The following is a 27,246-nucleotide window of genomic DNA, read 5'->3' as shown; positions in this document are numbered from 1 at the left end:
GAGTCGGACTCGCGCACGAAGGGTTCCGTACCATAAAGCAAAAAAAAACGGAAAAAAATGCAAAAAGAAAACGGTCACCCATCCAAGTACTGACCACGCCCGACGTTGCTTAACTTTGGTCAAAAATAACGTTTGCTGTATGGGAGCCCCACTTAAATCTTTATTTTATTCTGTTTTTAGTATTTGTTGTTATAGCGGCAACAGAAATACATCATAATTATGTGAAAATTTCAACTGTCTAGCTATCACGGTTCGTGAGATACAGCCTGGTGACAGACAGACGGACAGACGGACGGACAGCGAAGTCTTAGTAATATGGTCCCGTTTTACCCTTTGGGTACGGAACCCAAAAAAATAATCAAGAAAAAAAAAATTTGTCAGGTAAAATCGCAAATCCAAGAGTACACCTATGTTCAAATTCTAAAATTAAATTAATAGGTTTTTTTAATTATTGCGTTTAGTAGGTAGGTAGGTTACACAGTTTGAAAAAAAAATGAACCGTGGCGCATCTGAACAGCAATAATGTTATCCTATAAATTTTCCTGCTAAAATCACATAAGTATATTAACTTTAAGTAAATGCATCATTTAATTTTTTTTAATTATGGTTGCTACCATTGCTATGCTAGCTATATTAAGTCGCAGCTCATCCCTATTACATACACTTTTAATAAAATTTCCGACACTGAATCACAATGGACAACCACACACATTCTAACCACTCATTCATTCATTGTAGTTTGTCGTTCACTCTCCACCCGCGCTCTCATAGCGTCATATGAATTTTAAATTTCGAATCGATTCTAAAATGCCACAGACGTTGATAGCGACAGATAAGGCAAGATTAAAGTGTTATTTATTTTAGTTGTAGTCAAGTTTGAGTCGGTAGCAATGATGGACATAGTGGCGTCTTTAATGATAGGCGTGTTTATATTTATGTGTTTGTATTTGTTTTGGTTCTGGTTCTGTCTCGGGTGCTGTATAAAGAGAAGTAAGTTTATATTATAACTAAACTTAAATTAGTCTGATTCTTTGGTGGATTACTAAAAAAATGTTTACTTTTGTTGTGTTTAGGTGCCCAAATTCCAATATTTGAATTTAAGGAACAGGTAAAAAAAATTATCTCGCCTGTCTCCATTTTTCTGATAAAAACGGACTCAGTTCGGTATGTTTTATAATACTTACTAGTATTATACCTAACAAAACTTGTACCTATCCATATTAACTCACGCTGCTCAACTATATTACGAGTTTTATTATGTTATGTTACAAGTTTTGTTATGTTAGGTTAGTGCCAAGGCACAGCATTGGTTCTTCTCCCGGACAGTGTCATTTCTGTTTTGGATAGAACTTATAGTTCGTTTTTATAGCATTAGAAAGACCTTGAAAGAAGGTAAGCGATCTTGACATGTCTTTAATTGAAAAACGATTATTAAAAATCAGTAACTATTACTTATGAAAGCAGATTATATAAATGATCGTATTAGATTCATAATTGTTACATATTTGCCGTAACTTATTTTTAAAATGTTTAAAAAGTCGTTTTCAAGGCTTACATACCTAATAGGCCTCGGAAAAATACATGTGCTAAGCAAAATTTAAAACACTTGTGACTATAAATATGAAATTGATGTTTACTATCGACTTTATGTAATATAATACTTTTAACGATGTGGTAAAAGGACCGTTTTGTAATAATTATAATATTAATTATCTAATAGGCTAAGATTGTTTTAAAATATATACACTGGCGTTCAAAAGTGCATGGAGATGTTTCAACCGTAATATTAAGGCATTACCGTCGACATCTATCCATGCACTTTTGAACGCCACTGTATATCATTAGAACAGTCTTGGTGAGTGACCGCAGTGTTATGGAATTGAGAGACCTAAAACCGATTAGCTTAGGTACTTATTACTTACCTACTGGTATCAAATGAGACAACTTGATTTCTTAGGTACTTATCTTTTTACGAAATTGAATTTATCATTAGTCATACAAATCTCTTTTCAATTTATTCATATATATGGTACAAAAAAGTCATAAAAAGTAACCTAAAATTAAAACTACCTACAAAACTAAAACTAATACCTAAAAAAAAATACATATATATAATATGATGTGGGTGATCTAGCCGAATATGTATATGTATATTAGGCTAGATCACCCAGGTCCGAACCCTGTAGAAGGGTTCCCATAAGGCTGGCTGCGTTCCCCCTTTGGATGGCTATGCCGATCCGTTGGGCGAGGAACGAGCCAGCCCTACGGTCCCCGGTGACCTCGAATATTTTTTAGGTACCTACTGTTTTAAAGTGAAACGGTTAGCGAATAATTATATGCTTTTGAAGGAAGCTTCTTTTTTCGGCAAAAAGTGAAACTTAGTTCAAAATTTAAAGATGGTATAAGCTACCGGTGCGCATTTTAAAGGTTTTTTTTCTTCCTCGCGTTATCCCGGCATTTCGCCACGGCTCATGAGAGCCTGGGGTCCGCTTGACAACTAATCCCATGATTTGACGTAGGCACTAGTTTTTACGAAAGCGACTGCCATCTGACCTTCCAACCCAGAGGGTAAACTAGGCCTTATTGGGATTAGTCCGGTTTCCTCACGATGTTTTCCTTCAACGAAAAGCGACTGGTAAATATTAAATGATATTTCGTACATAAGTTCCGAAAAACTCATTGGTACGAGCTGGGGTTTGAACCCGCGACCTCCAGATTGCAAGTCGCACGCTCTCACCGCTAGGCCACCAGCGCTTCTACCACTAAAAAATAGCATTTTTGACAAAGAATTTAAACACAATTTTTTATTAAGTACCCACATTTTTTCGGTACCAGTGGCAATATTATTTAGTTTGCACATTGTGCTATTAATTTGTATAAGGCGTTAAAAACAACGTTCAAAAAGTGAGTCGTTGATTTTTATTTGTGGCTTTCCATTACAGAAGGGGCCTTATGCTTCAAATACAATAAGGTCCTTTCCTTCTGAAATTCCAACAAAAAATCTGATCCTTTTTTCTTATTGCACATGAAGCATAAGAGCCCTTCTCTATAGGAAAGCCACATTTTACCTTATGCCAACTAGGTTGTTAATTATGGCTTTTATATAATTTGATCCATTAATATTGTCTTATTTTAATCGAAACCGTAGTTTTATAACAGTCATGATCGCATGTACTTAGTAATGATCTAACGCGGGACTTACCTGCATCAATTCATTATGCATTATGTATTTTGAATGACTAGGTATAATGACTTTTATATGTGTCATGTCAAACCATGATAATAACTTCAGCCAACTGTGGAAGTAGGTAAATACAGTAACCATTAACAGCAGATGAAACTACGCACCAAAAGTATAAAGAAAAGTATTATTAAAGGTTGCCACCCTGGAATCCTTTTCCTAATACCTAGAGATATATCTCCACAGTTGGCGGTCTTAAGTAGGTATCTGTCAGTATAGGCCCCGTGTATATCATCCGGCGAACTGGTAATCTGTGAGCCCCTTTGGATGTGTAGCCTGATCAATGATAGACACATTGGATGTGTAGCCTGATCTGTTATTTTTGATTATGGAGTGCTTCTGGTACTGGTTTTATATACAAATACAGTACCAGAACCGGGAATTCCCGGTTCTCGCCATACAAACTCAGTACCGGGAGCACCCTACTTTTGATGATGAATGCACTAGTTTCCAGTGGTAATTTTATGACGGCTACTGGTGACAGGTAGATGCCTATTAGTAATTACTATATTTACACAACCCAGAATAACAAGTTAAAGGAAGTAGGTACTAATATACTTCCTTATGAGGCGATAATTAATAAAAACCCTTGTAATTCAATGGTTTCGATCGGAGATAATTTTAATCAACTAAGAGAAATACTACCTACTGCTTGAATATAGCATATAAGTACTTAAGGTACCTAGTCGTAAATAATATAAAATAGAACATTTTAATCAACGCTTTATCAATGCCGACTAATTCTAAATTAAATTCTATGTTTGAAAGGATAGATTCCAAAATCGAATGGGTTTTAAACTATCTGCCGCAATCTCGTATAAAATTTGCTTGCTTTAATAAAATGCAAACTTTATGTAGCACGAATAAGGTTCATTGTCTTGAAGATAATGTTTTCATGTTTTGAAAGATAGATAAATGCTAATCTGATTAATGTTGCCAATAATTTGCGATTAAGTTACTAGTTTATTAATAAATATAAGAAGAATAGTACGTGAAGAATTATTATTCAAATTATTTTTAAATTAATAGTGATACAAGTTATAATGGACGAATTGACAGCAGCTTTAATTTTTATGGCAATAAATATAATATTGTTCTTCTGCCTTTATGGAATATTCGTGAAATATATTGGTGAGTGTTTTTGTTTGCGTATTATAGACAATGATAACATCAAACATACACTATAAAATTGTTTGCTTTGTGCTTTCATGAGGTGGTATCTAACATATTTTTCATTGGCAATACCAACCAAACTCAGATTTACTATCAGATATTCATAATTTCCTTCCTTCAATCCTAATTAAATACACATTTTATATGTTTATATATCGGTGTAAAAATGTTCTTCGCTTAATTTTTGGGACAGACACGCTGTCAAGAGTTTTAACTTCAAAAGAGGAGGTTAAGTACCTAACTTTTTGTAATAGTATGAGGAAGCTTTAGAGGTACGAAACTGTACGAAATAATTATATTAAAAGTTGTTCTTTATTTACAATCTGTTTGTATACAAAGTGTGGATAAAACAACTATCTAAATATCTTATCAAACCAGCAACGACATGGCTGAAACATGGCTGAAACAAAGGAATATGTTAATATATAGGGAACGATATCGCGGTTATCACACTGATGCTAATTCGCACGTCGCTCCGGTGTATATAAGCTACGCACACGTCACGCAAGCGGTGTGCCGTCTCTCTTAAGGGGCTACCCGAGGTTTTCATCGATTTTTGACAAGTTTTGAATCGTATCTCCTTTTTTTGCACTACAGATAGAATTATAAAACAAACGGTTATCGGTTCTTCAATCTTTTATCTCCGGTTTTGTCCACCGGATTTTGAAAAAAAATGAATATTTATTTTTTTATGAATTTTTCAAACATTGTCTAAAAAAGCAATTTTTTCGTATCTAGTTTGCAGTAAAGGATCTTACATGTACGAAATCTACATATTTGGGTTCGTCTTTGAAGTCTCGAAAATCGTGTCCAAGGTTTTAATTTTAAACTAATTAATACATAAGTTATGGCCAGAAAACCAGTTTTTTAGCCTAAAATTGTTCAACTTTGATGCCAAACATCTCGAAGACAATGAAGTTTAAAGTAAATATGGGATACTATATTGCTTAAAGCCGTTGCTGTTAATATGATAAGCTACAAAAACATTAGAAAACTAAGGGATTCAGATCGAAGGTCATCGGCGTGGGGGAGCCCCTTAAGGATCTGTATAAAACAACGAGCACGTGCACAATTGCACATCTACGCACATCCAGTGTGCACAGGCCTTAAATGAAATTACACCTCATACATTGCATTGTACGTAATCCGGCAAAAGGTGTATACCTAGGCCAATCAAATTAGATTCATAACAAGCGTTATGAAAATTAATTCCCAGCAAGCTGGAATCGTTTTGATACCTTAATTTGCAGTGGCGTAACTTGAACTAGTCTAGCCGTGGGCGAAGTCACATCTGCGAGGCCTTTTTCCTTTAATGTGTATTCCCAAGATAATAAAAAGGGTTGGTTTCCGCGAGGCATCTTTAAAGTGCGAGGCGTGGGCGAGGGCCCACTTCGCCCACGCCTCGCTATGCCACTGGGCTACAACCGCGAAAATCGAAGTTCGCAAATTGCGGGAATCTTTCTCTTTTACTCCAATAACGGCGTAATTAGAGTGACAGAGAAAAATCCCCGTAATTTGCGAATTTCTGTTTTCGCGGTAGCCCCTTTGATCCTAAATGCGTGTAATCCAATTTCGCGCAATCCCAGGAAGTGCTGAGTCGCATATTGCATTTCAAGTTTACCTATATAAATTATTCTAATACCTTACGTAGATTTTGAAGAGATTTAAAACTTGCCCTTTTAAAGATAGATATCTCTTTTGATTTGTTTAGAGTGGTACTTAAAACAGATAAGCAATCGTTATATTATGTTTAAGTTTTAACAGACGTTTCATTTCCTGATATCAGTGTTATACTAAATGCATTACTAGAACGTCCATTGGCTAGCATATGTTCTTAATAAGTTCAGCGTACATTTTCATTATATACCTACAATACTTATTTGCTGATAATATTTTGACTTTGATCTTTAACTTCGGTCTAAAAGTTAGTAACCCTAAATATGAACTATTTAATGGCAATAGTAATGCTTATAGGAGTGAATATTGTGGTTATCTTGTGCATTTATGCATGCATGTTGCGACATTTAGGTAAGACATAGACAATTTGAGTTTTTCTTACCATCTTCTTCATATTTTTGTTGTTAAATTGGCTCTACGAGTACATTAATTCCTGGGATTAATTGGCTGAATGGTTCCCAGGAATCTCAGACTGTTTTAGCTAACGTGAAGATCGCTAAGGTAACACACTCTATGTAAAACTGTTTTCAACGAATTCGTCCTGACGACCCCCTGATGACCGGTGTCCTACACGTAGTAGGTACGTAGGCCCCAATCCCGCCATACGATAAAGTTTAGAGTTTTTGTCAATTTGACAAAAACTCTAAACTTTATTAAAGGGTTAAATGAATAACTAGCAGATAATGATAACCACTCCTCAGGAGGATACAATTTATCAGATACCTACCTAATTTAGTATCCAGCCTTATCGTCAAAACCCCGATAGTAAATTAATGATATTGATTATTAAACACAAACGTATTGTGTGAACGTGTGCAATGTCGTATTATAATCAGGTGCTGCGTTTATTTTTTTTGATATTATTTATTATACTCATCATGCTGGCAATAACGTTATCCAGAATCTGTAAGTAAATTTTAGTTAATTTCATTGCGTAAAATTTGCAATATCACATTTTATTCGTGTTTTCATTTATTGACATTGATAATATACTTATCATTAATGATCGTAGCATAACATCAAAACCCCTTTAATTTTAAAACAATTCCCAACATTTTCCATTGTAGCTCTATCGTTAATATTATCGTTATCGTTAATTATTTGTCTTATCAAGTTATCACCAAAACCCTGATACGTAAATTAAATCGATGATAACCGCCTAAAATAGAGATTTATCGGCTTCTAGTTTATTATCGAAGAGTGGTCGTTAAAAACAACAGTGTTATGTGACCGTGCATCATGTCGTACTACGTTATGTCCCCAACTGTATATTTTTGGATTATATTCTTCATACTACTCATGATGGCTATATCACTGGCCAGGATCAGTAAGTTCATTTTCTGTGGCTGTGTCATCATTGCATTATGTATTTGTATATAATTTATTGTATATACCATTGTCTGAGTAGGTACCCACAACACAAGCGTTCTTAAGCTTATTGTGTTCTAAGCTTAATCAATTTATAAGCTATTCGGAGGTTCACAACAAAAGTATAGCATTTAAAGCCTAGTTTTCACTTAGTGTTCTGAGCAAACACTTTGTTTTGAGCAAATGTTTGGTCTTCCCTTTTACTAATTGGAGTAGGTAATTGTTACCATTCATGTACCTAATGAACGAACGATTGAACTCAGTACCCATAGTGTAAATTTCATTCGATAGCGTGACGAGCGTTTGCGTTGTCTATTATTGTATGGGATTTTGAACAGCGCGCCAAGCGGGATGTTTTGGAAACTCAAAATCCCATACATAATGACAACGAAAACGCGAACGTCACGTCACGCTATCGAATGAAATTTACACTACGGGTACTGAGTTCAATCGTTCGTTCATTAGGTACCTGAATGGTAACAATTACCTACTCCAATTAGTAAACGGGAACACCAAACATTTGCTCAAAACAAACTGTTTGCTCAGAACACTAAGTGAAAACTAGGCTTTAAAGCTCTATCGTTATCTTAGTTGTTATTTGTCTTATCGACAAAACCTTAAATTAATTCGATGATAAACACCTAAAAGAGGGAATTATCGACTTTAGTTTATTATGGAAACGCCAGCGTTAAACGCGACTGTGCATAAATATGTGGTATTATTTTATGTCACCGAGTGTATATTTTTGGATTATAATCTTCATACTCATCTGTTTGGCAATAGCACTGGCGAGCATGCGTAAGTTAATTTTGTGGTGATACCATTTGAAAGGGGCCGAGTTTCGGGGCCACAGTGAAGGCGAAGTATAAGGAACTTTAAACACTTTCCGGCTGTACACACTTGTCGTGAGCCTCTTGCCGAAAGTCTCGGAAAAAAATTGACTGTGTACGTTTGCGTTGCTGAAATGAAAGTCGTGTAAAATCTTTCGCTTGCTAGGGACGATGTCAAAATGTGCACATGCCTATGTATCCTGTAATCTTAATGTACGAGTAGGTATATTATCAATGAATAAATTAGATCATTGACCCCAGTGACCGATAGAGATTCAATTGATACTTATTGTTATACCTATCTACCTGCTACTTAGCTGTGCAATGCAACTATGAAGTGAGGCCCTTTTAACCCACGAAAGAAAAAACCGGGCAAGTGCGAGTCGGGCTCGCGCACGAAGGGTTCCGTACCATAATGCAAAAAAAAACTGAAAAAAAATGCAAAAAGAAACGGTCACCCATCCAAGTACTGACCACACCCGACGTTGCTTAACTTTGGTCAAAAATCACGTTTGTTATATGGGAGCCCCACTTAAAATATTTATTTTATTCTGTTTTTAGTATTTGTTGTTATAGCGGCAACAGAAATACATCATCTGTGAAAATTTCAATGGTACCCTATTACAACAACGGGACCCTATTACTAAGACTTCGCTGTCCGTCCGTCCGTCCGTCTGTCCGTCCGTCCGTCTGTCCGTCCGTCCGTCCGTCTGTCACCAGGCTGTATCTCACGAACCCTAGCTATCACGGTTCGGACAGCGAAGTCTTAGTAATAGGGTCCCGTTTTACTCTTTGGGTACGGAACCCTAAAAAATGAGGTTCGCAATTGCATTTTTTTATATTATGGCCACGTAATCACTCAAATCGTCAGATATATTTTTTTACATAATCAAACGAAAATGAAGAAATGTAGGTTGGCGACTGTATTTTACGATTTCAACTACGGATTCATAACTAAGGATCTTTTCGGACCTTCTAGCCTTAGCGGCACAAGCATTCATGCTAGGTTCTTAATTCTCAGAATCTTTGACCTTTTCAATTATATTTATAATATATAATAATATATAATACCTACTGATCCGAATAATCCTATGATCATTCTTCGAAATGTCAATATGTCAATGATAAATCTGTTTGAAGATAACGCAAGGAATTTGTGCACGGGAAATCAACGCAACAATACAATATTTAATGTAACCTAAAGATGAATACAATAAAGGTGAATTTTGCATAAGCGTTTATTTTGAATACATTCGAATGAAAATATAAAGCTACAACAGTGACTAAAGTACTTGCTTAAAATACTGACGGGTTTCAGTGTCAAAAATGAGAAGAATAAAATACTACGATTAAAACAGTGAACAAAAGTGAACAACTATTAGAAACTCGATAATTGTTTTAAAAGAAGACAATGACGAAAGTTTAATTAACAATAAAATATCACAGTTTCAATCATTGAAACTGTCGTGTATTTGCAAATAGAGTGAAAACATATCGAAAGAATTAATTTTATATTTAAAATGGCTCCTCTTTCTGATTTCGAAATAAATTACTCTGATATGGTTACAATTGTAGACCAAGTACCTGGACAAGATGTCATTGTACCAGAGCAATTTCTATCTTCAGCAGCTGTCATATACTTGTCAGTGTTTTTTACTTTACTGGTAATTCGTGATGTTGTGTTTGAAGATATCATCCCTTGGTAAAGTATTTTTTGTTTTATTTTAGTAAATAGTACCTATATTGCATTAATGTTATGGACTTATCTACTTCCAAGTAGTTTAGTTTTGTAGTTTTTAAACTAAGTTGACTTATATATGTCAGCATGTACTTACTTAACTATTTTAGCGCTATGATAGAGCGTTTTTATTCGTATCTAGAATCTAGATATCAATACGACTCTTAATCGTATCTAAACGCAATAACTATATATATATGTATATTCCATGGAAAGCTACCCTAGTTTATTTTTATTGACATTTTTACAAACCTCTGTTCACGGCTTCATCAGGTCAGAATTGAATGGTACATATTTATTACGTTTGGTCACATATTTCATTTTATTTGGACGTGCCTTCTGGTATTAAAGCACCGAGCTATCCTATACATGACTGCAGGTTACATGTCATTACATTTTCAGTAGTTATCAAAACATATATCCAAAATGCCCGGAATAGATTTAAACATACATTGAATAATATTAGTAGAACAAAAGGAGTTTTTAGGAAAGATGCTAGATTAAACGAAATATTAGATAACTGATATCTTATTTTACACTAACATGAGAAACAATTCGCCCTTCATATCTTTAATCTCGTCCTGTCAAAGATAATTTTGTAACATGATAATTTAAGAAAATAATGTGCAGGGGAAAATAAATTTAAATCTATAGAATGTATATACCAAGAGTGATCAATGTTCTGTCACGTAGTTGGCGAAAACGATATTGGTATCATATCAATATTTAAAATAATATTCACTATCATTATACATTCCTCGGTATGTGTCAAAGTTACACGTAAAACCATTAAAACTAAACGTGAGGTATATGTATAAGTGGCAACAAAAAGTTGCGAAATAAAATGGGTTTAATGTAGTCAATGATTACATAAAGAAAAAAATGGTGTACGCTGGTCGATAGTTAACTTTGTATTGTTTAATAAAATAAACAAAAACAACAGTTAAAAGTAACGCTAGTATTTTGTAGTAACAGTGAATAATTTAAGCAAGATAGGAAAATATTCAGTAAAATGGCTCCGCGAATAGATACTGATGAATTTCCAGATCTAGGTGATTCATCAAATTTTACTCTTCATGCGATCATATTTTGGTCATTGACTTTCATGTTAATGGCAATGGTTATTGTAGGAATCCTGATCATCCGTATCAAAGGTAATATTTAATTAGTTGTTTTTCATTATTCTATCTTGCATGTGTACTTCGGCATCGAAAACAATGATTATATAATCTCATAATTTATATACCTAGTTAGATATTATTATGCAGAAATCCGATATTTTATTGGTTGTTTGTGTATCAAAAGTTAGAGAATATCGTCAGCTACCCAATAATACTTAGTAGAGTATTTTTTAGTATAAAATAATACTAAACTAAAAAAGAATTAAACTAGAATCGTGATAAAAATTACGCTGTTGCCTGATAAAAGACAAACAGCAAAGGTATTTCAAAATTTGTCGCAGACATTGAAGAGTAGCAAGATGTCAATTCGTCAAACTGATCAGATATGATATCAACCTAAATCTTCCGTAGATATCTCATTATCTCAAAGTTTACTGTAAAAGTGACATGTTCCAGTGTTTTAAGTAAAAATGTGAAAAATAAAATAATTCCAACTTCTAAAAACTGCGTCAAAGAAAACGAAAGTTTGTTTGAACACTCCAATAATTTGTTAATTCAAATGATTGAGAGTGATTACTCTTTGGACAACTCACCCGTTTTTGAAGAAACGGTCCGAGTTTTTAAGTCCAAACTGGTTAAACATTAATCCAAAATGGCGCCCATGTTCGGTCAGCCGAACTACATCTGGTCGGAAGAGAATTTGAGAGAAAATTCTGAGGAGTTGATTGACGCTGAGCACGCAGCAGATAGTGCAGGGTTTCAAGACATGGCATTCGGGTATATGATAATACTGGTGGGGATGCTGATCTTGTGGCTGATCGTGTACTTCTGTATGAGGCTGATTTCGTTAAGTAATGTTATTTTATTAATTATATTTCGTTTATTACCATTTTTTGCACCTTCATGGCATTTAACAATGAAAGTTTGTGTTTCTTGTTTAGATTTCTTGGACAGATTTAAGTCGAATCAGAGCAATATTAGGTTTATTTTTCTGATCTGTAACAATGTATTTGTATCCAAAAACAAATTTGTTTGGCTGTGAACCTTTTGTTCAATATGGTTCTTAATTTATTATATGTCTACAACTTACGATAAGTTACCCCCTACTTGAAGCAATCAATAATCTTTATTAGATTATTCTCTTTTAAGATGTTTGTTTGAGCAAGCGTGTTTATTGTTATATTAACTTCATTAAAATTGCAATACCGTTAAAATGTGTGTGTTAATTATTTAAAGTGCTATTTTTCGTTATTTTGTTAATAACGGTTATTTTTCATTTATATAATGAATTCGGAAGAAGCAACGGAAAACTCTAGATTTAATAATTATGGAAATGAAACTAGTACTCTGCACGACTTTACGATTTATTTAATTTTATCAGTGTTAACGATTTTGCTCGTTGTATTACTGGCTATTATAACTCGTCTATTCCAAATAGGTAATAAAGGTATTATATAAAAATTTCGTAATATGATTTAACTTGTAAAAATAATCTTTTGTCTCTTGAAAAAAAAAACTTGTAAAAAGAATATTTCAAAATAAGAATAGTAATATGTATTTTATAACGAGCCACTGACATCCACTGATCACTTAATTTAAACAGTATGAAGTAAAAGGATGACAGTAGATACGAGTATAATATTTATATTATTCTTTTCCATCTTAATATAATTGACATTGTATTGCTACTTTTATGTCCCTATTAACGAATTTACCTATCCTCTGAATTTACGGGCCATATAATTCAAAAACATATACCTACCATAGGGCCATATACTAGGCAACATATTATATACCCTGTCATAAAACGTATCGGTAACGAAATAGACAGGAAAAGAATAACCACAATTTATATCAAGACTTTGCTACTTATGTACTTAGGTCATGCTGAAAATTCCTGGACTGGCTACTTAGAAAAAAATAAGTCGTCTCATATATCGGAATCCAGAATCATTCAGTATGGCTCACGTATAAACGAATGTTCAACCAAAGAAATTGTTTGTTAAAAAAAATCGTTTTGATTGGTGGTATATATTTTGTTTCTTTGTTTCCAGGGCAGAAAACGCGCACGCCACCACAGAGGAGGATGTACGTGGGCTCCCGAGTCCGACAGTCATTGTCTCAAGCCGAGCCCACTATCTACGTCAGCCCCAACAATTTGCCGCCCCCACCCAAATATGGTAAGCGCTTACATTGATAGTTTCCTCGTTTTAACACACTTAGGGCCAGTTGCACCAACCACATTTGACAGACTGATCAACGTCAGCCGGCGCGCCCCGGCGCTTTACTATCAAACTTTCCATAGATAACAATTTAGCGAACTCTTTAACGATACGAACAGTTTGGTGCAACCGACCCTTAATATTTAACTTCATTTGTAGCTGACATTGTACATTAAGTAAACCGGTTACCGACCGAGCATTAGCGAAGGTCCCAGTTTCAGTTTGACTTGGGCCAAAATGCTTTCGTACATCCGGTTGATCTCCTCAACAGGTCGCGATTCTCAACCGATTCTTGTGAAATTTTGTGAGCAGGTTTGATGATGGAATATAATTTATATGTCGTGTAATATTCAATATATGGAAATTTAAAAAAATTACGGTGCCATACATTTATTCTGTTTTAAGTTATGTTCGCGACGCCTACAGCTCACAGAGACACTATTAATAGTTTTGCCGACTGTAAAGTCAATTTTAAGCAGCTTTAAATATGATATTCTAATAAACCTCTCTCCTCTACTCTCTTACTCTCCTTCTCTTACTTTAGTAACCCTTTACTTGTTTTGAGGACGTAACCTAACTTCATCTTAACTTTCTCAATTCCAGAATGCCTTGCGCCACCCAGCTACGAGGAAGTAGTGGGTATCCATTACCCTCAGTACCAGAACCAGCCCATCACCCAGCCCATAACTGTAGCCATGGCGCAAAACACCCAACCGTCGCAGAACGTCACAGACGCGCCGCCCGCGCCGACGGTCATCACCGTTACGTCAGAGCGGACGTCAGTGCAAGTCGCCGCGTCGTCGTCGTGATTTGGTTAACCCGTTATTTTAGTAATAACGTTATTTGCCAATAACGATTTTAGAAATCGCGTTGCTGATGGTATAAAAGAGTTAACGTTGTTTTCATTCTTCTAGCGTTGTGTTTGGAATACTTTGGTCGACAAATAAAAAGTGCAATATTAGTATTAATTCTATGAACTATCCAAATCTCAATGAGTAATTATTATTAATTTAATATTTATGTATTTGAGTAAAAATTTTAATCCGTTCTGGAACAAAATCAGTATATTTAACTTATCGTAGAAAATTAAATTTAAACTGTATTTTTTTTTGATGATTTGACATTTACGCGCTTTCACTACAGTAACATTCCTTGAGCATCTTGCAGTATTATGTTATATTTTTACCACCAATAAATACCACCTATTTACTGCTGGACAGTAAAGTAAATGCGCATAATAGCATGAGATTTTCGATCATAGTCGATACATTGTGATACTAGTGTACCAAAGTTAAAGTAATGCTAAATCAAAATAGATATTCAACCATATTCAAAATATTTAAATGGATGTTGTCCTAGCTGAACACCGAAAACGAACCAACGCGATAGAATACTTTCAAACAAATCCATGCAACTACATTAAACTGTGTTTACAGTAAACTTTTACAAGTGACAGTACCAACACTTGATATTGCGTGGTCGTCTTTGTCGCTTGAATTAAGCGAAGATTTGATCTTAAATATATTTTTTGCCATTATTATTTGACAAGAGGACACACAGCAAATCCAGCTAAATGCTTAGTCAGTTAAGCGCCACTTGCATCATCCCACTAACCTTGGGGTTGAACGGTTAAACCTGGAGTTAACATGGTTACCAGTATAATTTGACACTGGGTTAACGGTTTAACGGGTGTCCCCGGGTTAGTGGAATTGTGTAAGTGGCGTTAAGTCAGTCCTATTAAAGCGGGGTTTGCTGGAAAATGAAGGTCACCTATGTGTTACCTATGTTGTTAAAGAAGTACGGTAACTATTTTCATTGCAAATAGCGGTAACAGTGACTTTATTGTTTAATAAAATGTTTTTAACATGAGATTTTGTTCTCATCTAAAAAACATTTTGTTAGCTGTCTCTGTTCTCTGCCAAAAATGCAATTTGTAAATATTATTTCATATAAAATTAGTACATTTGTGTACAAATTATTATGTATAAGTAGAGATATAATTGTTTAGGTTAAGATTTTTATGTACATACATAGACTGTGGGTGAAACTTGACAAAAAGACCATATTTATAAACTTTAATAAAAATATTGTTACTATATGACGTGTTTTTATTTGATTGTATTAAGTTCATAAGTTTATGTAACTATTGTAGTGTAGCTACATATAAATATCATATAATGAATATATAGGTCTTGATACAAATACTTTCAAGGAAGACATAATACTCATAATGATAAAATAAATCAGCGACAGCTTTCAAAGCTTTTAAAAGTTAAAAAAATATAAAATATCTTGTTTCTATACCGATCAATCATAGTTATTTAGGCAAATCAACATTTAGGTATCATATTTAGGTAGTTACTTGGCAACCCTATTAGATTTAATTTAATAAAATAAGCCTTTGTTTTGGCTACCTACAGAGAACTTTAGAATCCGCTCCTAGCCTGGAAAACGTTATAAAAATAACGTTATTATTTTCATAGCAATATCAATTATATCCACAACGTTAATTAAGTATAAATGTTCATAACTTATAATATATTTAGAATTCTCTGACTCATTTTGATTTTGTTTTGATTTTTTTTTGTGAATAAAATGGTGAAATAATTAATAGACATTAATTATTAATATACATTAATTATTTCACCATTTAATTCAATTATTATTTATATTAAAACATACACACTTTGTCAGTAGCAAAATGCGAAAAATATCTCAAATTTTCTACGGTAAGTCAACTTAGTCAACGCTTCACATATCTTAAAAAAGCCGCCTTCCTATAATTAATATTGTTATTAAATACTGATACTTACCCTGACCATGTCTTCGAGAAATCCTACAATTGCTTTGTTTACTTTTAAAAAATTGTAGCCTGAGTCAGCGGGATGTCTTGGCAGAATGCCACAAGGGCTTGGCCTCACAAGAATAAAGTAGGTATTTATAAGGATTCGTCATCCTTACCAGAATACATTGAACTTTTGAGTTTATCGGGGACATTAACTTTGGAAAATATTTATTTAAACACGAATGATGAATACCTATACGGTATAGGTATAGGCTATACCTGTATTTAAACTTCATTTAAACGTAACTTAAGGTGGTAGCTGTAATGCTAAATCTTAAATTTAAATAGCCATTATCCGTTACCGTCTCCGAACGGTTAGTTTCGTTTTGTCGTTTGCGGATATTTTACGGGCTAGGGCGGGAAAGTAAATGTAAGGTTAATTTGTCAATTAGTTATAAGTGTTAAATTCTGTATTGCTAGCTAAAACATAACACTTTTCATTGACCTTTGTCAAGTTATGCTTTGGAGCGCCTGATTGCAAAGATATAGCAATAAGTCGTGCAATTGAACAGTTTAAATGTTTTCCTTAAAATTCACAATCACTACCTATATCATATCACTACAGGTTATAAAATAAAGTCACCCGTTGCGTCTGTTTGTATGTTTGTTCGCGATAAACTCAAAAATTACTGAACGGATTTTTATACAGTTTTCACCTATTGATAGAGTGATTCTAGAGGAAGGTATGTGTATAATTTGTTAACCCGTGCGAAGCCAGGGCGGGTCGCTACGCTAGTCTTACCTATTTCAAAATATAAGATGTGTAGGTATCAGATGTTCCTCGCGTGGTCTCATAATAGTTAATAATAACTGAACTACACAACACGACACCAAAGTTACATTATCGGAGTGGTCGCTGTCATTTTATAGGATATCAATAAATTTGGATCCCGACTGTACGAGTAAATAGACGTTTTTTCTGAAGACTACCTACTGTGACCCTGTCAACAAAGGCATCCGAACCGCGCGTCTTATACACCTTAATGATCGATTTACCCAAGCATGGATTTAATGTAAGGGCATAATTACCGCTCTGTAACATAATTTATAGCGATGTAATTCGCAAATCAGCTGGCTAGATCATAAGGAATTCGTTGCGAATTTCAAACTTCAAACTTCAAACTTCAAATATTTTATTGCCACAAAAAAAAAGACTTACTAACTAATACATATATGTACTTAATAATTATTGTGAGGCAATAGGTCTCAGTCTCAGCATGTGCTGTGCCGGTGGCTCAGCGCTGGTTTTCAGACCGAGCCTTTGAGTTGTGTGTCGGTCACAAACAAACAAACAACAAATTCTGGTGGTGCTTGTAAGTACATCAATAGGTAAGTACAAAAAGAAAAGAGAAAGATATTACAATTTTTAACAATCTGGATAAAAAATAAAAAAATTAAAATTATTAAGAATGTACTTATAAAAAAAAAAAGAAAACAATATTAGTGCCACAATAATCAGTAAAAAAAAAAACTGTATAAAAAACAGTATAAAAGAGAAGAAATAAATAAATAAATAAAGTGCCAGGTGTATGTATAGATATATATATGTATGTATGCATGTCTATACCTATGCGTGTGTGTGCGTGTGTGTGTGTGTGTGTGTGTGTGTGTGTGTGTGTGTGTGTGTGTGTGTGTGTGTGTGTGTGTGTGTGTGTGTGTGTGTGTGTGTGAGTAGTAAGAAAAAGAGAGAGGGGTGCCGTCTGGGGAACCTAAAATTTGCTCTGCATGTCTAGCAAGTGTCTTCGGACTAACCGCTTGTACTTTACAAAGGCCATGGGTTCCCGCAGGGGTGGGGGAAGGTCGTTCCAGACCTTTGCAGCTGCAAATTTGAAGCTCCCTCTAAAGAAGGCAGTCTTGTGTTGGGGTGTCGCTAGCTTGGTGCATCCTCTTAGCAACCTGGACCGTGTGTCGTTAACCCATTTCAGCTTCTCAAATAGGTAACGGGGCTTCTCATACTCTAATATTTTTCGTACTGCACAGGCCAAATGCATTGTCCTCCTGTTTGTCATATTTAGTTTGGCCTTGTCGTTTAGGTAAGGAGTAATATGCGCTCGTCTGGGAATTTCATAGCAGAAACGGGTACACGCATTTTGAATGTATTTTTTTGTATCTGCTAATAGCCTGGGTCCATATACTATGTCTGCGTAGTTAAAGGGTGACAGTATTAATGCTTCTACTAGAATTTCCCTAACTTTTTCTGAGAGATATTTGCGAATTCTGTACAGTATTTTTAATCGGTAAAAGGCATTTCTGACTTTAGTATTTACATGTTCAACATATCTCAGTTGTCCATCCATGACTAACCCGAGGTTTTTTGCTGTGTCTACTTGCGTGACCGGCGCCGTCCCTATCGATACTCTGGGGTTTTGTTCCTTTATTTTTAAGCATTGCCACTTGTTTCCTAGTATTATGTACTGGGATTTAGCTGGATTTAGGATGAGGTTATTTTTACTTGACCATTTTGCTACTGCTTCTAAATCTGCGTTGATTTTTTCAAGAGCAATTTCCAGATCGTTTGGCGCAAAAGAGTAATATAGCTGGGTATCATCCGCGTATAAGTGAGCATTACAATGTTTAATGTTCATGACTAAATCCGCTGTGTAAAGAATAAAAAGCAATGGACTCAAAATAGAGCCCTGTGGTGTACCGCGTGTAATTTCTATTGTTTGTGACTTCAGTACTTCGCCCTGATCTGTTTCCATTTCAACATACTGCTTTCGATTGGTAAGAAAAGAGTGAAACCATTCGCATGAGGACGGGGATACTCCATAATGTGCCATTTTGGAAAGTAGCAATGTTGGATTGAGGCAGTCAAAGGCACGCGAGAAATCCAAGAGTACTAGAATGGCTCCCATTCCCTTGTCTGATGCTGCAATAATATCATCTGTGACTTTCGCTATTGCTGTCGCCGTTCCATGTTTGCTGCGGAAGCCTGACTGTGTACATGGGAGTAGGCTATTATCCTCTAGATACTTAGATAACTGCTCACAGACTATTTTTTCCAGAACTTTTGATAGTACCGGCAGGATGCTAATCGGTCTCAGATCTTTATATCCTTCAGTCTTGCTAGATTTTGGTATCGCCTTTACCTTAGCTATTTTCCAGGCTTCTGGGTAAGCGTTTGTTACGATTGACGTGTTGATGATGTGCGTTATAACCGGCAGAGTAACGTCTAGTGTCAGGCGTATCATTTCAATTGTCGTACCGTCACGGCCACTTGCATTCGTAGTGATAGACGCAATTATTTTTGAAACTTGCTTCTCTGTGCAGCCTGTTAGGTTGAACACCTGATCAGTGATTTTTTTTTCTTCATAATAAGCCAGCATATCGTAGTCAGTGTTAGCATTACCTGGAAGATCCAAGAAAAACTGATTTATTCCGTCAGGGTTCTGTAGATGTTGCGGGATCGGAGGTTTATCAGTGTCACCTAAACTTGCCGAGCTTCGAAGATGTTTCCACATTTGTTTTGGATTCGACCTGTTTTTATTTACGTAAAACGTGAAGTACGCCGTTTTTTCGCGCTCTAAAGCTCCTGTTGTATAATTACGTAGTTCCTTGTAGTATTGCTGATGGGAGTCTTTCTTGGTCTTACGTGCTCTTTTCAAAGCATTGTCTCGTAAATGCATCATGCTTTTAATGTTGTCCGTTATCCAAGGGTGACTTTTGCAATCAACGCTAAGTTTTTTTACAGGTGCGTGTTTGTCAAATAAGGTTATTAGCAATTCGTCAAATCGGCTCACTTTACTGTCTAAGTCCGCAATCTGTTGGATTTCCTGCCAGGGCATACTTCCAAGATCTAAATTGAATTTTACCATGTCTATTTTTCCCAGAAGTCTTTTGTACATGTATTTAGGTACTTTTTTCGATTTCCCACTTTCCGCACTTGTATCGTAAATAACTGTAGTGCGCCAGGCCATTACGATATAAGGTAAATTTATTTCTTAGGTAGGCACATGCAGTACCTATATATACCTAGCTTAGCAATCCTAGTCTAGCTAGTCCACAAGTTCAAAGTGGTGAAAAATAAAGATACTACGAGTAACTTGGTACTTCTAAAAATACGTGTGATACCTCATTGGATTCGAAATAATGTCTAAAAAAATGCATTCGAGGTGTTTATTCCTACGCAAAAAAAGTTATTGACAAAAAAAGGGAAAAAACATTTTTCTTATTTCCCCAATATCTCAAAAGTAGTATTCATATTTAAGGAATCAAATTTGTTATTAAATATCGTTAATGTGAAGGATATTTCCAATAAAAAAAGTCCTTACTTGAGAACTGTGTCTCCATTCTACTCCGATACTTACTTTATATTCAACCCTGAAAATAGGTCTTCGCGGCTGGGTATGGGCCTTTTGCCTTGCGCCCAAACTGTCATCGATTGGACGAGTGATGTGCCCTGCACAATGCACCCTGCCAGTGAGCCTGGCAGCTCTCTGATTACCTACTATATTTATTTTTTTTACACTTTTCGTTCCTGAATTCAGTTTCAAATCCAAATTTCTGTTTTGTGCCGAGCATAACAGAATAGCCCACCTAATAACAACTCTGCAAATAGATCAGATACTTATATCTGTATTAGGAATCTTGCTAATACGCGCAGCGGGCGTCTACGGTAAGGTATTTAATATAAAAAGTACTTAAAGGGAATTCGCAGATGACATTTCAAATCAAGCGACAACTCTTAAAGCGTTTTTTTTATAAGTAGTTAGGAATAGCACGATGGTGGCAAACAAACCTACGGCCCGTCTGATGCTAAACTGCTACCGTAGCCTTAGCTTAGTACCTATAGGTACTAGATTTCTTAACACCGAACAGCGAAACCTCATACGATAAAGCAAAAAGTAACGATTCCGGTGTAAAGCATTTCAGTTTGAAAATTAACAATACTGGAGTCAGTTATGTAACGCTGCCATACATGACCCAAAAATTTTTTATTAAGCTATGAGCTTCATCACATCTGATATTTGAGTAATTCTAAGCATTTCTAGCCTGAAGTGGGGGGGAGGGTGGGGTACAAAGACGGCCGCCATCCGTCATCTTTAAAAAAAATCTACTCTGATCCTGGTGGGTACTAGGGCAAGTTTGGTATCATTTTCGTATAAACCAAAGACGTAGAATTCATTGCTGATATTTGTTTTTTCAATTTCATAGTAATTTTACAAGAAAAACGTAAAAAGGTGAAAAATTTGGTTGGAGATTTTTGCTACGCGGAGCCGAAACTACAAAAGATAGAAAGTTGAAATTTGCACACTAGATTACATTTATAAAGTGTACAAGAGATAAGAAGCGATTTTGAGAAATTCAACCCCTAAGGGGGTTAAAAAGGGGATGAAAGTTTGTATGGGGTTCAAGTTTTATTTTAAGCTAGGAATTTGAAACTTCGTAAAACGATATATTATTAAAATACAAGAAAACTAATTTCAGCGTTTTTGAAAATTCATCCCCTAAGGTGGTGAAAAAGGAGTTGAAAGTTTGTATGGATATCAAAAAAATTTTCGAACGCGGGACTTGAATCTTTGTATTTGGGGATATTATTAAAAGACAGGAAAAGTAATTTCAGCGTTTTGTAAAATTCATCCCCTAACAGGGTTAAAAAGGGGTTGAAAGTTTGAATCCATTAAAAATCCGAGTAGACACACATTTCTTATTGGCTCCCAGGCTTGAAATGCTTAGAATTACTCAAGGAACATATGTGATGAAGCTCATAGCTTAATAAAAAATTTTTGGGTCAACTTTATAACTGCTTCCGCTACAAGCTATCTCATCTTTGACATTATCAACGACAAGGGTGAAAACCCAGCTTAATATTACGATATTTTTTTATTAGGGTTCCGTACCCAAAGGGTAAAACGGGACCCTATTACTAAGACTTCACTGTCCGTCCGTCCGTCCGTCCGTCTGTCCGTCTGTCTGTCACCAGGCTGTATCTCACGAACCGTGATAGCTAGACAGTTGAAATTTTCACAGATGATGTATTTCTGTTGCCGCTATAACAACAAATACTAAAAACAGAATAAAATAAAGATTTAAATGGGGCTCCCATACAACAAACGTGATTTTTGACCAAAGTTAAGCAACGTCGGGAGTGGTCAGTACTTGGATGGGTGACCGTTTCTTTATTGCTTTTTTTTTTTTGCATTATGGTACGGAACCCTTCGTGCGCGAGTCCGACTCGCACTTGCCCGGTTTTCTTTATTATTCTCATGTCTCTACTACCCGCAATCCTTGGACACATGCAATATTATGATCGCGAAACCTGTGTCGCCATCTATTCAACCACGCCTGCCAATTATTATAATCAGATGTTCTATCACGTGCCTCACCACTTTACACATTTTCTCCAATAATTTTGCACTAGAACCCTAAAATAGTAGGGATAAAGTGTTAAATTGAACGATTTTCTGTTAAAGATTGCGACGGAATAAGTTGGTATTCTCATGCAATTTGTGCGGGTCTAATATACTTATTATTTGTGCTTGTTTAATAGAATTACGATTACCATACACCTGTTTATGTGTTTATGTATTTAGATCAATAATTTAATTACGAGTTAGAAGGGTATCTAGGGCTAGTATAGGTAATATTTGATATAATAAATTACACTTGATGGGATCTATATCTGAATCCCTTAAGTCTTTTCTCCTATCTTTGCATTCCCTAATATCGTTTGTCATAATGATCAGTTGTCCTAACAATAAAAACCCTAATTTTGTTTTCCCTAGTAGTGATTACTTATCCTAATGATATTAGGCATATTTTCTTGTTTGCGAGGGTCGCAGTTTTAACCTTTTTTTTTTGATGACCCAGGGGGAATCCTTATGGATCCCACTGGCCCGGGAGAAGCTCAGTGGGTATGTCCGACTTCCACGGACTAAACCCCCTGGGGTGTTCCGCCGCGCGCTTTGTTGATGGGGTTTCGGGAACTCGATTGTAGACCTCCGATACCCCGTCGGCGTTGCTCTTGCGAGCCCATCATTTGGGGCTGCTCTAGCAGCGTTCTCCGCTGAAGGCACCTCGGAGCACTTGAGGGCCTTCCAGCTCGAGCGCAGTTCTAACCCTAAACTAACCCACTTTTGTGGTAGCAAGTTCTAAAACCTAACCATTTTTCGGAACCTTACATTATGGAAAATAATCGTTATGACAATTGATCGTTAGGGCATGTGCCCATTAGGACAAATCAGTTAGGGCAAGTGACTTTAGGACAAACGTTGTTAGGGATTAGAAAGACACCCTACTTGATGTATCCATAGATCTAAGAGACTATTCGGAAAGAGAAAAGTCATGGAATGTATTGGGCATTCCACGATTCTCCTCTTTCCGCACAGACTTTAAATACATATATTTTGAAATGCAATGTGGTTATAAGTTAGGTATTTTATTTAATTAAACTTTTCTACACAAAATACAGTAATATCAAAATGGCGGACATGGACATCATATTATGTAGGTAATGGCTTTCATAACGTTCCTTTATTAGTACTTAACGTAAACAATGTTTCAATTTATTTATACATATAAATATTATTATTGCTAGCGTGAATTAAAGTGACGCACACGGAAACGATTCTGATCGAAAAGCAAAGATTGAAATATTTTTTTAAATACCTACACTAACATCCAATAAATTATCAGAAAAATACCCCTGTAATAAAAATCGATTCCAGATAGAAGAAATCTGTGCAAGTCCAAATATTGTACCTACTTTTTTATTAGGAGTCATTATATTTTATCGTTTTATGTATTTCTTCTGTCAGATCAAAGAACTTGGTTTGTTTTCATATCACGAGCAATCGAATGTTTGTCTGTTTGAATTTGGGTTTTGCGTCAATATCAAAGAAAAAACAGAACATACCTAGGTATATACCTACACATAAATATATCTCTCGCGTCGAATGATGATCCGTATTTTGGTCCCTATGCACTTCCTTCACGAAACCTTTGCTTAGGCTTAATTTAAAAAATAATCTATGCACATTTAGGACTAAATGAAAGTATTAAAATGATTCATGGCTTGCTGGGAATCAATTCCTCAAAATGCTATTATTGGATCCAATTTGATAGGTCTAAAATTCAAATTTTTTTTTTTATTATTTATCATTTTAAATCTACACTTACTAAACCAGCCCACATGAGAAAACAACTCAAAATTTTGGTCTAAGTAAGTAATTATTTTGCGACTCATGTGGATAATAATCTTCAATTTTTGACGAATAAAGAGAACTTTTGTGAGATAGTGTGGTAAAACTACATATATCATCATCATCATCATCATCATCTCAGCCATAAGACGTCCACTGCTGAACATAGGCCTGCCCCTTATGGGGGGTGAACGCCATAATCGCCACGCTTGGCAGGCGGGTTGGCGATCGCAGTCGAGTACACCGAATTTGAAGGAACGCTGCTGCTCGTCCACCGGTGGTCTTGGACGTAGTTTAAGGACATACCCGGGTCCGGGTCCGGGTCTGGGTCGGGTCGGGGGGTCGGGTAAACTACATATATATTTGTTATAATTTTATGTAAGAATATACCATGATAACTTATGTAAGTTAAGTGGCGCACGCTGAGCCCAGGTGCTAGCATATGTATGCTAGCACCTGGGCTCAGCGTGCGCCATACTTAAAAATATAATTGAACAATAACTCACACGCCTAGCCGGTAATAGTCACACGATATAATGAGTAAAGACAGCCGTGACATTATAATCCCTTTAACTAGTCTAAGATCGTGTGAAGGTTGCCTATCAGGTGACTCGATAAATGCCTAAAGTAGTGGTATATATGTGATGTGGCTTTCCATCAGAGTCCTTATGCTTAATGTGCAATTGTGCATAAGGAACCTTTCCTTCCTTCCTTATACACATGAATCATAAGGACCTTTTTCTGATGGAAAGCCACATACTATACATAGCTTGCCAATCCCATTTTTTCATTAGGAATTTGAAAATTGTATGCTCGAAGACTTGAGTCTTTATTACTCGAGTCTTATTATTATTATTTTAATGGAGATCGACTCCATTAAGAAAAAATCGTGCCTTTTTACTGACAATTTGGTGTGATATTACTCAATGGGAAAGGAAACTGGACCCCTATTCGACAAGCGACGTTTGACGTATCGTGTTGATCTCCCGTTGATGTGGGAAAAATCATAAGTTCTCGAATACGTACAATGTCAAAATTTGACATTAACAATCCACAGTTAAGGTGACAAGCAAACCAAACCGAACCACCCTTAGTTTAGAGTTGAGTTTTGGTTGTACCAAATGATATTATCCACCGTTGATGGAATCAACACTCAGTATGCAATAAAATCAACTGTTGATTTGACGTGGATGCGAAATCTGACAGTTGTACGTGTCGAATTTGGCCCCTTTCAAATGATGATTATCTATAGAAGGAAATTCCATAATTATACAATTTATTTCATCGTCGAGAGCGCTGTCTACTCGTACAATTGAGGATTATTGCCTTTACAAGAGAGTTTATTTATCGTTGAAAACCATACAAAAATAAGCCCTTTCGAAAAGACTCCTGTTGCAATTGGCTTGATCCGGTTATCATTTCCGAGCGCCTTCCACGTTAGTTTTTACTGGTTTTAATTTTTGTTTTCTTTACGTTACGTTGCAAAAAATGGCATGCGATTTTAGATGATTGCGGCCCGAGTAGAAGCAACGAATTCAATCGATAGACGCATGCGACGACGTTTGGAGTTTTGGAGAGGCCATTAAGGAACAGTTTGCCAAATATTTTGTTAGACAGTAACAATTCTATAGGTAATTGTAATATCTATAAACACACGTAGTTTTATGTGTTTACGTCAAAGATGTTTTGAGTTATAGAAGGGTCAAAAGTGGCACCAAGTGGTTCGTGTAATATTACACTCGGCGCTGGCTAGCCAGTTCCTTTGCTTGAACTTGGCTTGACACGCTGCCGCGTGTCTAGATTCCGAGTTTATGATGCCATCAAGCTTGATGATCAATCTGGTGAATTGATGATCTTATGAGTTATAACAAAGTTCCTGTAAAGCCCGCTCCACACTCGTGCGCGAATCGCGGCGCGAAGCGAACATGAGTGTGGAGTCGATTACACAGATCTGCTGGATAAAAATCGAAATTTGCGAAATCGGCTCCACACTCGTATTCGATGATGCTCGTGCCTCTTTCTTTTCGATTTCGTCGACGGCTCAAATTGTTACTCACGCGTCTTCTTGCCCTCGCTCATATAACTGCTGCATATAGTCAGACCGTAAAAAGCCTGCAGCGATTTTGATAGCCCAACCAGTGCAAGTGTCATTTTAAACGTCAAACTTCTATGACTTTGTTCGGTGCGACTTTAAAGTATTATTTATTAGTAATCATTGTAAAATAAAAAAGTCAAGAAGGTTAAATCGGTTGCATGACTTCATTTCGGCCTATTAAGCCTCGACCACACGATCACACGATGTTCCGCAGCGTCATCGTCACGCTGACTGGACTCGAGTGAAGGTCGTGTAATCACCTAAAATGTTACATAAATACACATCGAGTTTATACTTAGGTACATGTACAATACTGGCCAATAAAATAACTGTGTAACGTTTATTCTTAAGATCGAGAAAAATCTGTACAAAAAGTACGCAAAACATGGAAAATGCTACTAAGTAAAAGATGAGCCTGATGATAACTATAGGTATTTAGGTACCAATTCCGTAAACTATAATAGAAAACCCAAAGAAAAGTGCTCGTTGTAATTTTCTTTGAAATAAACGTTTACTCGTAATTGCAAACTAAAGTTAAATGAGTCCAAACTTTGCTATTTTGATGGTTTAAATCCGTACGGTTGCCAGCATAATACCGTTCTTCCGGCCAGTAATAATTGGTATTTAATTCAATTTTAAAAACAGTAAATTTAATTTCACATCATAGTAAAAAAAAGTAGATTATCACAGATATTATTCATTAGAAAAGCCACTTAAAACAATTTTCATACTAATTAAGATCGCAGATATAGTTATCGAAAGTGTAAAAACTTTACGCGCCAATTCTTCCGGCAA

The 27,246-nt window shown here is 35.7% G+C and overlaps 1 protein-coding gene across 7 annotated transcripts in view; it reads left to right on the top strand.

Moving 5' to 3' along the window:
• The window catches only part of LOC134678787 (TOX high mobility group box family member 4-like), a 60,214-nt gene extending 44,751 nt beyond the window's left edge, over positions 1–15,463 (top strand). For 4 of the 7 annotated variants that reach the window (XM_063537509.1, XM_063537500.1, XM_063537525.1 and 1 more), the window contains exons 2-3: positions 13,203–13,328; positions 13,974–15,463. In XM_063537509.1, coding sequence (XP_063393579.1) covers positions 13,203–13,328; positions 13,974–14,179 — 332 coding nt within the window. In that variant the 3' untranslated portion in view covers positions 14,180–15,463. Of the gene's footprint in view, positions 1–7,318; positions 7,419–11,764; positions 12,000–12,417; positions 12,587–13,202; positions 13,329–13,973 lie in introns of those variants that run through there. The other 3 variants (XM_063537531.1, XM_063537484.1, XM_063537492.1) reach the window with 3 other exon arrangements.
• Positions 15,464–27,246: the final 11,783 nt, after the last annotated feature.

This window comes from Cydia fagiglandana, chromosome 2 (genome assembly GCF_963556715.1).
Source record: "Cydia fagiglandana chromosome 2, ilCydFagi1.1, whole genome shotgun sequence".
NCBI classification, from domain to species: Eukaryota; Metazoa; Arthropoda; class Insecta; order Lepidoptera; family Tortricidae; genus Cydia; species Cydia fagiglandana.
Note: the sequence above shows the minus strand (reverse complement) of the source record. Positions and strands in the feature narration are given on the sequence as shown.